Source organism: Somniosus microcephalus, chromosome 5, assembly GCF_052327205.1.
Source record: "Somniosus microcephalus isolate GS21.2 chromosome 5, FLI_Smic_1.0, whole genome shotgun sequence".
In the NCBI taxonomy this organism is placed as follows: Eukaryota; Metazoa; Chordata; class Chondrichthyes; order Squaliformes; family Somniosidae; genus Somniosus; species Somniosus microcephalus.
The window spans coordinates 125097828-125110497 of record NC_140991.1 but is presented as its reverse complement, the minus strand read 5'-3'; the positions used below and the strand labels follow the sequence as shown (position 1 = coordinate 125110497).

Here is a 12670-nt window from a genome sequence, read left to right as displayed (position 1 = left end):
CAGTGTGATCCAGGGCGACCACATCTGCAGTAAGTATCTGCAGCTCGAGGAACTTCAGCTCAAAGTTGGTGAGCTGGAGTCTGAGCTGCAGACATTGTGATACATCAGGGAGGGAGTAAGTTACCTGGATACTTGGTTCCAGGAGGCAGTCACACCCCTTAGGTTAAATACTTCAGATTTGGCCCGTGGTCAGGGACAGGAGTGTGTGTGACTGTGAGTGAGGCAGGTATGGGGTTCCAGGAGGTAGCACTGGAGGAGCCTCAGCCCTTGCACTTGTCCAACAGTTACAAGGTTCTTGCAACCTGTGTGGATGAGAACAGGGACTGCAGGGAGGATGAGCAAACTGACCATGACACCATGGTACAATGGGCCATTCAAGACACCGTGGTACAGTGGGCCATTCAAGTGGGGTTGGGGGGGGGGGGGGGGGTGTAAAAAGGAATGTCTTAGTGGTAGGAGACAGTATAGTTAGGAGGATAGATACTGTTCTCTGCAGTAGAGAGCGCGAGTCCCAAAGGCTGTGTTGCCTGCCCAGTGCAAGGGTTAAGGACATCTCCTCGGGGCTGGAGAGGAAATTGGAGTGGGAGGGGAGGGATCCAGTTGTCGTGGTCGACATGGGTAAGACTAAGAAAGGGGTTCTGCTGAGGGAGTATGAGAAACTAGGGTCTAAATTAAAAAGCAGAACCACAAAGGTGATAATCTCTGGATTACTACCTGAGCCACGAGCAAATTGACATAGGGTCAATAAGATCAGAAAGTTGAATGCGTGGCTTAAGGATTGGTGTGGGAGAAATAGGTTTCGATTCATGGGGCACTGGCACCAGTACTGGGGAAAGAGGGAGCTGTCCGTTGGGACGGCCTTCACTTGAACCATGCTGGGACCAGTGTCCTGGCGAATCGAATAACTAGAGCTGTAGGTAGGGCTTTAAACTAAATAGTCAGGGGGAGGGTTCAAGCGAGGGGAAATTTAGAAAGTTAAAGAGAAAGGACAGGGCAATAGTGCAGGGTAGTGATATGCGCAATGAAAACCAGAGTGTGACAGGAAGGGACAGAGCATACAAACATAAGAGTGCACCAGCAAATAAGGTCAGAGTAGGGAAAAATGATAAAGAGACAAAATTAAAGACTCTTTATCTGAATGCACGCAGCATTCGTAACAAGATAGATGAATTGACGGCACAAATCGAAATAAATGGGTATGGTCTAATAGCCATCACAGAGACGTGGTTGCAATGCGACCAAGGCTGGGAACTGAATACGGCAAGCTGGAGCCACCGGCAAAAATCAGGAGCCGTTTTTTTATTCTTTTCATTTGTTTTCTTTGCTTTTTTTTCCCCCAGTCAAGCAATGCAAGGTCTGTAGCTATAGCAACAGCTTTAGCTACAGACGCTTGCAGCTGCACCCGACTGTTTAGAAGCTGTTGCTAAGCAACAGTGTTTGTTGTCAGATACGGAGATAAGAATCTCTAGCTTTCAACATTAACTCTGGAGTGTCCGGCAGTTTTGAGGGAATGGCAGCAGCTCGGTCCCGTCGGTGCCGGATAGCACAAAGTTTCTTGTATTTGACATTTCGGAAGGATAGACAGAAAGGAAGAGGTGGGGTAGCTCTGTTAATAAAGGATGAGATCAGTACAATAGTGAGAAATGATCTTGGCTTGGAAGTTCTAGATGTAGAATCAATTTGGGTGGAGGTAAGAAATAGTAAGGGAAAGGCGGCACTGGTGGGAGTAGTCTATAGGCCCTCTAACAGTAGCTACACTATAGGATAGAGTATAAATCAAGAAATAATGGGGGCTTGTAAGAAAGGTACTGCAATAATCATGGGTGATCTTAATCTTCATATAGATTGGACAAATCAAATTGGCAAAAGCAGCTTTGAGGACGAGTTCACAGAGTGTATTCGGGACAGTTTCTTGGAACAATATGTTGTGGTACCGACCAGGGAACAGGCTATTTTAGATCTGGTAATGTGTAATGAAACAGGATTAATTAATGATCTCATAGTAAAGGATCCTCTAGGGAAGTGTTCATAACATGATTGAATTCCACATTCAGTTTGAAGGCGAGAAACTTGCGTCTGAAACTAGAGTATTAAACTTAAATAAAGGCAATTACAAAAGTATGAGGAGAGAGTTGGCTAAAGTGGACTGGGAAAATAGATTAGAAGGTAAGACAGTAGAAAAGCAGTGGCAGACATTTAGAGATATTTCATGACTCTCAACAAAGATATATTTCAGTGAGAAAGAAAGACCCGAAGAGAAGGATGAACCAACCATGGCTAACCAAGGAAGTTAAGGATGGTATCAAATTGAAAGAAAAGGCATACAATGTTGCAAAGATTAGTGGTAGACCAGAAGATTGGGAACACTTTAGAAACCAGCAAAGGATGACTAAAAAAATAATAAAGAGGGAGAAAATAGCTTGTGAGAGTACACTAGCAAGAAATATAAAAACTGACAGCAAGAGCTTCTACAAGTATATAAAAAGGAAGAGACTGGCTAAGGTAAACATTGGCCCCTTAGAGGACAAAACTGGGGAAATAATAATGGGAAACAAGGAAATGGCAGACGCATTGAACAAATATTTTGTATCTGTTTTCACAATAGAGGACACTAAAAATATCCCAGCAACAGTAGAAAATCAAGGGGCAAAAGAGAGGGACGAACTTAAAACAATCACTATCACTAGAGAAAAAGTGCTAGGCAAACTTATGGGTCCTAAAGGCTAACAAGTCCTCTGGACCTGATGGCCTGCATCCTAGGGTCTTAAAAGAAGTGGCTACAGAGATAATGGATGCACTGGTTGTAATCTTCCAAAATTCCCTGGATTCTGGAAAAGTCCCAGCGGATTGGAAAACCACAAATGTAACGCCCTTATTCAAAAAAGGAGGGAGACAGAAAGCAGGAAACTATAGGCCAGTTAGCCTAACATTGGTTATTGGCAAAATGTTCGAATCCATTATTAAGTAGCAGGGCATTTAGAAAATCAAAATACAATTTATGAAAGGGAAATCGTGTTTGAACAAATTTATTAGAGTTCTTTGAGGATGTAACAAGCAGGGTGGATAAAAGGGAACCAGTTGATGTAGTGTACAGGTAGACTATCCTTTATCCGAAAACCTCGGGACCAGCCGTGTTTCGGTTTTCGGAAAATTTCGGATTTCGGAAGGTGGGTCGGCGTCGGCAGGGGGGGTCGGGGTCAGCGGGGGTCCGCGGGGGGGGGGTCGGCGGGGGTCCGCAGTCGTGGCTTGTCCGTCGCCGCTAGCCTGGAATGCAATGAAGTTCCACATTTCCACCAACAGGTCGTCGTGCTCAGTCGGAACAGGGGCCGGCACCGCCGCGGGCTCAGAGCTCTCGTTGCTTTCGAGCCTTTGGAAGAGAGTCAGGTGGTTCCGCGGGGGGGGTCGGTGGGGGGTCGTGCGCACGACTTACGCTGACCCTCTGCTCAGCGTAAGTCGTGCGCCACTCTGGTCATGTCGTGCGCACGACTTACGCTGAACGAAAAAACCTTCGGTTTTTAGAGGGTTTCGGTTTTCGGAAGTTCGGATAAAGGGTAGTCTACCTGTACTTGGATTTCCAAAAGGCATTCGACAAGGTTACTGCATAAGATAAGAGCGCATGGTGTTGGGGGTAATATATTAGCATGGATAGAGGATTGGCTTACTTGCAGAAAACAGAGTCGGGATAAATGGGTCATTTTCAGGATGGCAATCTGCAACTAGTGGGGTGCCACAGGGATCAGTGCTGGGGCCTCAACTATTTTCAATTTATATTAATGACTTGGATGAAGAGACCGAGTGTACTGCTGCCAAATTTGCTGATGATACAAAGATAGGTGGGAAAGCAAGTTGTGAGGAGGACATAAAGAGTCTGCAAAGGGATATAGATAGGTTGAGTGAGTGGGCAACAATTTGGCAGATGGAGTATAATGTGAGAAAATGACAATGTCCTCTGGTACATGAATCTGTCACCAGTGAGAAACAGCCTGAGCTTAAATCAATACACGAGTTAGGGAGGCAAACATTAACTAGAGCTCCTGCTCCTGATCACTATCCAGTGACCTGGCTGGAGCATGTGCACAAGGATGTCAGGTGAGGACAGGATTGAGCTCAGTATTGATGCTGTTCACATTTGACTGGCCCGCTGACAATCACTGCCTGGGGTAACACAAAAGGAATGATTACTTGGGTCAAATACCTGAGGAAGACTGCTGGCATTGGAGCTGTAGGCCAGCAAAAATCAGCAGCTTCACAAGTTATGGAGTGTTCCCTTTCTCTCTCTCTCTATATAATGAACCACGACCGGATTAATATTCATTAGCATTGGATTAATATTCATGAATGCCGAACACATGCACTGGAAGAATACAATTTCTTCTAGTAATGCTCAAAGAGATCGAGGAGTTCCTCGAACCCACTCAACCCCAGGCCATCCAAAGCAGTGATACGCCCAGACTGCCGGATACACCATTAGGAGAGAGGTCGAGAACAATGCTCAGAATCGAAGGGATAACTCAGGGGGGTTATCCACCGTGTCCTAGCCATATTTATCCCTCAATCAACATAACAAAAACAGATTATCTGGTCATTATCGCATTGCTGTCTGTGGGAGCTTGCTGTGCGCAAATTGGCTGCCACATTTCCTACATTACAGCAGTGACTACACTTCAAGAAGTACTTCATTGACTGTAAATCACTTTGGGACATCCGGTGGTCATGAAAGGTGCTATATAAATGCAAGTCTTTTTTTCTTTCACAGTGAATAATTTGTCGCGATCATTTGTCTCAATTCCCCCGATAATTAATTAGATCATCTGATCACTGAACAGGTGCAGAAGATTTTGCCGTGGTGGGGGAAGGGAAACAGCCATAAGTCATGGTCTATGTTGGAACCAATGACATGCAGGAAAAGGGTTGAGGTCCTACAGGCAGTGTTTCCGGAGCTAGGGACGAAGTTAAAGAGCAGGACCTCAAAAGGTAGCTATCTCTGGATTAATCCCAATGCCACATGCTAGTGAGTATAGGAGTAGTAAGACAGACAGGCGAATGTGTGGCTGGAGAAATAGTCCAGGAGGGAAGGCTTCAGATTCCTGGGGCTTTGGGACCAGTTCTGGGGCAGGAAAGACCTGCACAATGTGGACGGGTTGCATATCAATGGGGCTAGGACCAATGTTCTCAAAGCGAACTTGTGCTGTTCGGGAGGATTTAAACTAATTTGTGAGGAGGCGGGTCACCAGGATGAAGCATGAGAGAGGAGATACAAGGTGCACAGAAGGCTGGAAGAGACAAACAGCATTAGAATAAAGAGCAGTTCAGAAATAGGAGATATAAAACAGGAGGGAAATATGAGGCAGACTAAGATAGGTTTAGAGTGTGTAAATGCATGGGGCGTGGTAAATAAGGTTGGTGAGCTGCAGACACAAGTACATACATGCGATTATAATATAGTGGCAATAATGCAGAACTGACTCATTCAAGGGAGAAAGGGTCACTTCATATTCCTGATTACAATGTATTCAGGAAAAATAGGGAAGGAAAAAAAATTAGGCAGGTGGCAGTATTGATCAACTATACTGTTACAGCACTACAAAGGGTTGATGTACTTGAGGGCTCAAAGACAAAATCTATTTGGTATGAATTAAGGAACAATAGAGAAGCTATTACACTGCTGGGTGTATACTATAGGCCACCAAATAGTGGGAAGGAGATAGAGGAACAAATTTGCAGGCAAATTGCAGGAACTTTAGAGTCGTGATAATGGAGGAATTCAATTATCCTAAAATAGACTAGGAAAAAAAACTGTAAAGGGCAAAGAGGGGAAAGAATTCCTGAAAAGTTTTTTTTTTTAATATTCGTTCATGGGATGTGGGCGTTGCTGGCCAGGCCCGCATTTATTGCCCAACCCTAATTGCCCTTCGGAAGGTAGTGGTGAGCCGCTTTCTTGAACCGCTGCAGCCCATGTGAAGGTACTCCCACAGTGCTGTTAGGGAGGGAGTTCCAGGATTTTGACCCAGTGACGATGACACAACGGTGATATATTTCCAAGTCAGGATAGTGTGTGATTTGGAGGGGAACTTGTAGGTGGTGGTGTTCCCATGCGCCTGCTGCCCTTGTCCTTCTCGGTGGTAGAGGTCACGTGTTTGGGAGGTGCTGCTGAAGCAGCCTTGGCGAGTTACTGCAGTGCATCTTGTAGATGGTATACACTGCAGCCATGGTACGCCGGTGGTGGAGGGAGTGAATGTTTAAGGTGGTGGATGGGGGTGAAAAGCAAGCGGGCTGCTTTGTCGTGGATGGTGTCGAGCTTCTTGAGTGTTGTTGGAGCTGCACTCATCTAGACAAGTGGAGAGTATTCCATCACACTCCTGACTTATACCTTGTAGATGGTGGAAAGGCTTTGGGGGGTCAGGAGGTGAGACACTTGCCACAGAATACCTAGCCTCTGACCTGCTCTCATGGCCTCATTATTTATGAGGCTGGTCCAGTTAAGTTTCTGGTCAATGGTGACCCCCAGGATATTGATGGTGGGGGATTTGGCAATGGTAATGCCGTTGAATGTCAAGGGGTGGTGGTTAGACGCTCGCTTGTTGGAGATAGTCATTGCCTGGCACTTGTGTGGTGCGAATGTTACCTGCCACTTATCAGCCCAAACCTGAATGTTGTCCAGGTCTTTCTGCATGCGGGCATAGACTGCTTCATTATCTGAGGAGTTGCGAATGGCACTGAACACGGTGCAGTCATCAGCGAACATCCCCACTTCTGACCTTATGATGGAGGGAAGGTCATTGATGAAGCAGCTGAAGATGGTTGGGCCTAGGACACTGCCCTGAGGAACTCCTGCAGCAATGTCCTGGGGCTGTGATGATTGACCTCCAACCACCACAACCATCTTCCTTTGTGCTAGGTATGACTCCAGCCAGTGGAAAGTTTTCCCCCCTGATTCCCATTGACTTCAGTTTTACTAGGGCTCCTTGATGCCACACTCAATCAAATGCTGCCTTGATGTGAAGGGTAGTCACGCTCGCCTCACTGCTGGAATTCAACTCTTTTGTCCATGTTTGGACCAAGGCTGTAATGAGGTCTGGAGCAGAGTGGTCCTGGCGGAACCCAAACTGGGCATCACTGAGCAGGTTATTGGTGAGTAAATGCCACTTGATAGCACTGTCGACGACACCTTCCATCACTTTGCTGATGATTGAGAGTAGACTGATGGGGCGGTAATTGACCGGATTGGATTTGTGCTGCTTTTTGTGGACAGGGCATACCTGGGCAGTTTGTGCACAAGAGAACTTCCTTGATCAGTATATTTCCAGCTCAACAAGGAAGGAAGCAGTGCAGTTTCAGTGGGGGAACATTTGGGGATCAGTGATCACAATGTCATTAGGTTTAGAGTAGTTATGGAAAAGGACAAAGAAAAATCAAATGTGAAAATATTCAACTGGCAGAAAGCTAATTTCAGAGAGTTGCAAAGGGATTTGGCCCAGGTGGGCTGGAATCAAAGACTGCCAAATAATACAATAAATAAGCAATGGGAGGCCTTCACAGAGGAGATAGTTCGGGTACAGACTAGACACATACTCATGAGGGAAAAAGGAAAGACATCAAAAGCTAGAGCTCCCTGGATGAGTAAAGATATAAAGATTAAAATACAACAGAAAAAGGCGGCTTGTGACAAATGTCACGTTTATAATTAAGTAGTGAACCAAGCTGAATACAAAAAGTACAGGGGAGCACTGAAAAGAGTAACAAGAGGAGCAAAGAGAGAGTATGAGAATAGATTAGGAGGCAACATAAAAGGGAACCCAAAAAAGTCTTTTATAAACATATGAATAGTAAAAGGGTAGTCAAAGAAAAGATGATTAAGGACTAAAAAGGAGATCTTCTTGTGGAGGCAGAGGGCATGGCTGAGGAACCAAATGAGTATTTTGCATTTGTCTTCACCAAAGAGGATACTGCCAATGTTGCAGTAAAGGGGGTAGTAAAGAAACTGGATAGGATAAAAATAGATAAAGAGGATATACTTAAAAGGTTGGCAGTGGTTACTGAGAGAAGCAAGGGTGAAAATTGAAGAGGCTCTGGCCACATTCTTCCAATCCTCCTTAGAAAAAGGGGAATGTTGCCCAAGGACTGGAGGATTGCAAATGTTACACTCCTGTTTAATTAAAGGGAGAGGGATAAACCTGGCAACTGCAGGCCATTCAGCCTGTCAGTGGTGGGGAAATTAGAGACAATAATCTGGGACAAAAAGAGTTGGCACTCGGAAAAATATGGGCTAATAAATTAAAGCCAGCATGGATTTGTTAAAGGCAAATCCTGTTTGACTAACTAGATTGAATTGTTTGATGAAGTACTAGAGAGGCAGGACAAGTTGAGAAGGCTTTCGAAAAAGGCATAGGGGATCCTTGGCTTGATAAATAGAGGCAGAGAGTAAAAAACAAGGAAGTTATGCTAAACCTTTATAAAACACTGGTTAGGCCCCAGCTGAAGTATTGTAGCCAATTCTGGGCACCACACTTTGAGGATGTCAAGGCCTTGAAGAGGGTGCAGAGGAGATTTACTAGAATGGTACTAGGGATGCTGAACTTCAGCTCCGAAGAGACTCGAGAAACTAGGATTCTCCTTCAAGCAGCGAAGGTTAAATGGAAATTCGGTAGGTGTTCAAAATTATGAAGGGTTTTGATAAGAGTAAATAAGGTGAAACTGTTTCCAGTGGCAGGAGGGTTGGTAACCAGAGGACACAGATTTAAGATAATTGACAAAAGAACCAGAAGTGAGATGAGGAAAAGTTTTTTCTTTTTTACGCAGCGAGTTATGATGATCTGGAATGCACTGCCTGGTAGAGTGGTGGAAGCAGATTCAACAGTAACTTTCAAAAGGGAATTGGATGAATACTTGAAACGGAAAACTTTTCAGGACTATGGGGAAAGAGCAGGGGAGTGGGATAATTGGATAGCTCTTTCAAAGAGCCAGCACAGGCACAGTGGGCTGAATGTCCTCCTTGTGTGCTGTTTGATTCTAATATAAGAAAATAGGTTAAGAAAAGAATAAGGAAAGTAAGGAAGGAGTACAAAAGATCCTCAAAAATTAGAAAGAACAGTAAAATATTCTACAAATATATCAGCAAGATGGTTATTAAATGTGAGTTAGGACCCCCTCATCGCAGAGGATAGTGAGTTGGCAGGGATGCATATAAAGTACTGTTGATTAAAAGCGAGATGTGAGATATAATAAATAAAAGGAAAATATTAGAGAAGTTGGTTATTCTAATAGAGGACATATACTTGACAGGTATTGCACCTTTATTGAAGTACAGCTGCATGGAAAAAAATTGGGATTCAAAGGTACCCTTGCTTTTAATGGAAATTGGAAAAAGTGCTGGGACTTGATGGGACACAGCCAAAGGTCTGGAGGAAAATGTAGGAATAGTGGAGGCACTGGAAATTTTCTTTCGGGGCTCTATTGAGAATGGATATGTACTGGAGAGTGGCCAATGTAATATGCATTTTTTTTTTTTTTTTTTTTTTTAATTCTGCTAATTACAGACCGGTTAATTTAACATCAGTGGTAGGGAGAATTTTTGAATCTTGAATTAACAACTTGCATTTTATATAGTGCCTTTAACATAGTAAAATGTCACACAGCACTTAAAGATGAAATCACTAAATATCTGGATGAAAATCAGCAAAGATGGATTTTTAGAAAGGAAGATCATGCTTGACATACCTGATTGAGGCCTTTGAAGAGGTAATGGGTATGATGGATGGGGGATGTGTGTACATGGACTTTCAGAAGATACCATACCGGAGACTATTGGAAAAGATTAAAGTGTATGGAATTAGTGGGGAAGAGTAGCAAATTGGATTTAAAACTGGTTATGAGAGGGGAAACAGAGAGTAGGAGTTAATAAACAGTTTCTCAAAGTGGTTGGAAATGGGTAGCAGTGTCCCAGGAACTATTGATGTTCACGGTGTACATCAATGTTTTGGATAGAAGGCTAGAGGGCATGGTATCCAAATTTGCAGACAATACTAAAGTAGGAGGCATAGTAAATAATTCTGAGGACCAAAGGAATGACAAGAAGATATTGATAAGGGGATAGAATGGGTAAAAACGTGGCAGAGATGGAATTCAATGTTAGTAAATGTGAGGCGTTATATTTTGTTAAAAAAAAATAACAATTATACTTTGAAAGGAGGAAGACTGGATGTTATGGAATAGCAGAGGGATTTGACTGTTCGGGTTCATGTTCACAAGACATTAAATGCAGTACCTCAAGTGGGCCGGGCCATAAAAAGCTAATGGAATATTGGACTTTATTGCAAGAGAGATAGGCCCTGGATTTGCGTCAGAGGTGTACCGCCAGAGTATGCCTCCAACCCGCGAAACATCTACAAACCTACCTCCTGGCTCCAAAGCTACGGCGATTCCATGCATATGCCTCCATAAAGGCCCACAGAGCCCAGAGATGCAGGCAGTTCGGAAGTGTCCTTGGGATCACGTGGGCACGGTCCTCCAATAAGGAGGATTCCATTGCCGTTATTTCCGAACAGATTTCCCCAATAACATGCAAAGGAATCCCCAAATAATTAAACAATTTAGACAACTCTAATCAATATAAATGTTCTGATTTTCAAATTTAATTAAAATGATTATACCAAACACAATAAAAATGGAATTTTTTGAAAAATAATTTTAAACATTTTAACCCAGGCCAATATGTGTAGAAACTCATTTTAAGTATTTGTGCATCATTTTTTAATTTTTAATTAAGATTTATAACCCTTATCCTGGTGAAAGCAGGCCCTACGCCGTAAGAGTTTCATGGGCAATAGCCCAACTCTGCGTCAGCAAGTGATTTTCCAGTCGGTTTGTATAACCTGTCAAGGCGTACCTTGACAGATTGCAAGTTCCGAGTTTTCACGCATGCGCCGCGCATGCAGAAACCTGGAACTTGTGGGGCCTTTCTGAAGGATTACGATAGCATACGCTGAGCGTATGCCAAAGTCACCGTAAATTCTGGCCCGCTGAATACTGAAGTTCAGCTGCAATGATAAATCTACATAAAGCCTGAGGAAGACCACAGTCAGAGTCTCACATTATAGGGAAGATGTTGAGGCAAGAGAGAGTACAGCACAGATCACTAGGATGCTGCTTTGGTATGAGGAAATACAAATACAAAGACTTGACAGATTGGGGCTGTTTTTATAAAGACAAAGGACATTACAGGGTGATGTGGTTGAGGTTTTTAAAATTATGAAGGAATGGGACAGAATAGGTAGAAACAGACTATTCCCTGTAACAGAGGGGACATGTATATACAATTAAATGCAAGAAATTGAGGACTGAGCAGAATAACTTTTTTATACAGAGGGTTGAGATGTTGAAACCTAGAGTTAATATTTGAAGCAGAAACCAAGTCAATATTTAAGAAGTTAGATAGGTAATTGAAGGAAACGGGAATATGAGATATGGGAACTAGGTAGGTACATGCAAGAACTACTGTGGCAAATAAATACCAGCATGGGCTGGTTGGACCAAACCGTCTGTTGTAATTTTTATGCAATTCTATGATCGCTGCCAGTGCATGACCAATTTTATCCTTTTCCTGAAGTACCCTTATGATCAGTCCATCCAGCCTGTGGTCTCATCTTCATATAGTGCCATCAACATTTATCAGTAATTACTATTATGTTTAAATTTGGTCACTTCCAGCAGAGTCAGTGGCTTCTTCAGTGAACAGTAGTATAAAGAAACTGTTCAGGACATCAGCTGATGGTTACCAGCTCTCCATCAATGCCTTTCAAAAGGCTTGACTACTCCCTTGATTTAGTTTACTATTGTTGAGATACCGCGGCAAACGTGGGAGTCGAGACCAGAGTTGATGGAACACAACTGCTTTAATTTACATCATGGCAAAACAAGTGCTTAAAAAGCCCGCGCAACCACTTAAATACTCCCCAGACAGGAAGTGCTCCCGGCAGCCTGTCCCTACAGGAAACAAGCTGCCGGAGGAAAGGGCCCACGGCTGGGGGCGGCTGCTGCCGGCAGTGCGCCTGCGTAAACTGCCCGTGCCGCCGTGAGCGGATTATGTCCAATGGTGGCATGTCGCCACACTGTGGATGTTTTCAGAATTGTGTTTTTGCATTCTCTGCAATCATACTCTCATTGTCTATTTTTGCCTAACTAACCTGTTTCATAAACAGTCTTCCATATTTTTATATTTCAGTCTACCGCTGAGTTTGAAGATTTATATTTGAGGAAAATTCTCTTTATTGCCATTATTTGTGTAACCTCCCTTGCTTACATATGGGTTTCCTCTTATTGCTACTATGTTTCTTACATGGTAGCATAAATTCAAAATTACCACTGACTGCATGGCTTATTCAACAAATTAAGTTAAGAAAAATTCTGCAGCACCCTTAGAAATATGCAATACTTCAATTTTTTCTGTTGCCCCAGTCAATAATAATTGAAATCATCCCATGATTAATCTTTTAGACATTTTACAGGTTTTCTTAATTTACAGGTTTTCTTTTTCCCTGAATATCCTCTCCTCCTGTCTTGGAGATCTATAACAATGAACAATTACTTCCCTTTACTAATCTTGACCTCAATTCACATTGTCAGAGCTACAACAGGTAAGGTACATAAAGTACTTTTTTCTATGGATACAAGT

General features: G+C 43.3%; 1 protein-coding gene across 11 annotated transcripts in view; it reads right to left on the bottom strand.

Moving 5' to 3' along the window:
- tmem245 (transmembrane protein 245) overlaps positions 1–12670 on the bottom strand; it is a 181043-nt gene that overhangs the window by 111876 nt on the left and 56497 nt on the right. For 9 of the 11 annotated variants that reach the window (XR_015078412.1, XR_015078413.1, XM_085988173.1 and 6 more), the window contains one exon: positions 9718–9801. The exons of the other annotated variants lie outside the window; for them this stretch is intronic. Coding sequence is in view for 7 of the 9 variants with exons in the window: in XM_085988173.1 (XP_085844299.1) it covers positions 9718–9801 (84 nt within the window). In the remaining 2 variants the exon portion in view is untranslated. The remainder of the gene's footprint in view (positions 1–9717; positions 9802–12670) is intronic. 11 annotated transcript variants of the gene reach the window in all.